General features: G+C 29.8%; 1 protein-coding gene across 1 annotated transcript; it reads left to right on the forward strand.

Annotated features, from left to right (window-relative positions):
• The first annotated feature begins 733 nt into the window (after nucleotides 1-733).
• On the forward strand, nucleotides 734-2,994 carry LOC116416685. Its single transcript, XM_031925865.2, has 2 exons — nucleotides 734-1,051; nucleotides 1,269-2,994. Exons 1-2 carry the CDS (start codon nucleotides 764-766, stop codon nucleotides 1,287-1,289), a joined length of 309 nt encoding a protein of 102 aa, XP_031781725.1. The 5' UTR covers nucleotides 734-763; the 3' UTR covers nucleotides 1,290-2,994.
• The last annotated feature ends 582 nt before the right edge of the window (nucleotides 2,995-3,576 follow it).

The raw sequence follows: 3,576 nt of genomic DNA on the forward strand, positions 1-3,576 counted from the left end.
TCAATGTAAACAAATAATTTAGTTAAGGTATTGTTTGTTTACATAAATAATTAATTAAAATTATCTATATTACATGTAATAAAGATAATTTTAATTACTTGTTTGTATAAACATGATACCTTATCTTTATTACTTGTTTACATTCATAAGATAAGGATGCGCCAGTGATGACGTCATTTGTTATGTCTCCGCATACCGGCTTACTTACTACTAATGTTGATTTAGACAATGCGGCAGCTGATTATTCTAACGACAAGTTTGAGGAATCAGTAACCCCCCGCCAAAATCTACACCGAAACGTAATTATTATCCTAGTAATTATTATAATCTAATAAATTTAATATCTCAATAGATAAAGTCAATTCTTATAATTTGTTACATTTTGATAAATTCAATATCTCATTTGATAAATTTTATTTTTATAATTAACTGCATTTCTTACATGAAAATCATTTTTATAAATTTATTGTTACAGATAGCAATGCTGAGTTGGATGATCTTGTGGATGATTCCTCTATAGATGTAGTGGAAAAAACTCAAAGTCCGATGAAATCAACGAAGCAAAGTAAGTTGTACGTTTCTATTGAAATGTAGGCTTATCGAAACCATATTCTGCTTCAAACTAAGAATGTCGTTCAATTTGTGTATTTTTTTTATAGCAGCTTCCATTTTTATTGTCTTTAAAAGAGCAATTCATTTATGCAGTATTCCTTTATGTAAACATTTGATTTAATAAAATTATATATTTTCGTTTGATGATTTCATGGAATTTAAGAAGCAATTGCAACAAACACAGCAGACGTCATCTCCAGTAGAGCAAATAAATGAAAATGCAGTTGCTGGTTGCTTGATTGCCAAGGATGAGTTAAGTATTGAAGAACTAACATTTGATACTGAGGAGAAAAAATGTCGAGGTCGCACTGTTGGTTCCCAAAAAAAAAGAATATGTGGCGCACCATACATACCACCCTTGCAGAATTATGAAAACAAAACCAACATTGCAAAAGTGAAGCTGCTGTTACATCTATTGGTGAATAACGACAAAAATACGGTAATGAATATTTTAGATTTTTCTATACTAAATACTACAAGTCAACATTTCTATACTAAAAAATTATGCTACAGAAGAGTACTTAAAAAATTTTAAAAAGATTATAAATAAGAAGAAAAAAAAAATATGTTTATGTGTGATTTGTGTCATAATGAAGCGAGCGATGGTACTGTACAGTGTGATTCTTGTTTAATGTGGTACCATTTCTTTTGTGCAGATGTACATGAATCTAACTTGAGCGAAGAAAAGCCCTGGTATTGTGACTATTGCGTTCATTTATTTAAATAATCGACATGCCTTGTACGCGATTTGCACAATGCAATGCAAAAGATACAAATAGTACTTATATTTATTTATTTTAACAAACTCTTAAAATTACTTTGAAAAATTTACTGAGCAGTCATTGCAAAATATCGAATTAATAGACGAATGAATATGTAGAACTAAGTTTTATGTATAAGATTTTGTTTCATTTTTAAAGACTAGTTATTGTATTAACTTTTATATTTCAATAAGGTGTTCTTTTATCTAGATTTCAATTTCAAATTATGAAGTACATCTGTATGTGAATTATTTTTTAAATTCAACTTAAATTGGCAACATATGTATTTGTATGCAATAAAAGTAAATTATTGAGTCAATCTGCATGATTGGCAATTGTTTGAGCTATCATAGCTCATTTATATTCTTTCCTAGGATAGAAAGTTTTAAGTATTTATAGTCTGATTCATTTAGAGCTGTGTGTACTAAAAAGCGAACTTTCAATTTAACCAGGCAAAACTTTGTGTAATTTATCAGCTACGAATAATTACTTTTTAAATCATATTTTGATGCGCAAGAAATTTGATATGTATTATAACATATAAAATAAAAATAGGTAATAACCATATAAAATGCATACATATAAATTTGTAGATACTCTTTTAATTTTTGATTAAAAAATCCTCATGCCATATAAATGTTTCCCTCTATAGACATTGCATTTTCGAATTGCCTTGGATAACCTATTAATTTGTCAATATTTCTGCCGTCTGCTATCGCGGGTACAACCAATAATATAGGTATGGCGCCTTCACGTTCAATTTCCGTGCCACCTTTACACGCGTGCGCAATACAATTTTTAGAGGTTAGCGTATACGCTATTTTTTGTTAGCTGAAAAAATACAGTTTTTCGCGCACGCTAAAGTTGTTGCGTACGCTCAACAAAAATTTAATCGCATCTCTAAAAGCATTTTCCGGAAGGATTTCTAATCGTCGCGTACGCTTATTTCACCTTCGCGTACGCTAATTTTACCTTCGCGTACGCTTCAGAGGCCCCCTAGAGAGACTCTTATTTTACCAGCCATGTAGATTACAGCAATTTTATACTCTAATCCATCATTTTTGTCTTTCAATATATAACTTTTCGTCTTGCTAAATGGTTTCTTTTTAAAATTATACAAAATTGATGATGCAGGAAGTTTAGCTCTTTCCTCTAGCTTAGTGCCAGTTAAATACTGAATGTATGCATACTCAGGCATCTTATATATATAGATGTATATCCTATAGATGTTATTAATAATAGTCGATTACGTCTTGTGTGTATGTTGCAAATTTATCTTATAACTAACGTACGCAATTTATCTTAATAAATAATTTCGCAGATCCACATAACCAAAATATGTCTGGATCAGATCGTAGTTGTACTAGCAAAACTGATAGTAGTAGTAGTAGTAGTAGTAGTAGTAGTAGTAGTAGTAGTAGTAGTAGTAGTAGTAGAAGTAGTAGTAGTAGTAGTAGTAGTAGTAGTAGTAGTAGTAGTAGCAGTGACGACGATCCTGCACCATTGGATCACAAAACGATAAAAAGAAAAAATAGATTTTTGGATCCCAATTTTAAGATTCATGAAGTGTCTAGTCAAACTTTAAAGAAATATAAGTAAGATTCACTTCCAAGACAAGGAATACCACGTAAGTATATATATACTCTGCTAAAAACAATCCATTAAATTTGATAAAAATCGATAAGATTCTTTATTGAATTGAATGGTATGTCTGAAAAAAATTGAAACATATAAAAATTAATGTTACATTTTTTATAGATGATGAGACACTACAGGCTAATATGATAGAACCTGAATCTGATAGTGTTACAAGTGCTACAGATGATTTCGATGCAGCACCGACTTTACTGGAGACGTCGTCATTTAACGAATACTTACGCGGTAATAATACTTTTAATAAAGAAAATGTAAATTAAATGTCTATACCCTGCTATAAAGAATTAATAGAAGTCGATTCCATCTTCAATCAAATTTGAAGCTAAATCTTAATTTCACGTTTTGTATTACAATTCGATTAAAATCGATGGGAATTGATTAAATTTTATGCAGACAAGGAATAGTAAAGTTAATAGAAACCAATGTTTGGTATTAACCATCGATCTCAATTGTTGTTTTTCGTATAAAAATCTAGTGACTCCTGTTTATTCTAATCGATTTTTATCGAGATTTTATCCTTATACAAAAAAAAAATGGTATTCAAAAT

Source organism: Nasonia vitripennis, assembly GCF_009193385.2.
Source record: "Nasonia vitripennis strain AsymCx chromosome 3 unlocalized genomic scaffold, Nvit_psr_1.1 chr3_random0005, whole genome shotgun sequence".
NCBI lineage: Eukaryota > Metazoa > Arthropoda > Insecta > Hymenoptera > Pteromalidae > Nasonia > Nasonia vitripennis.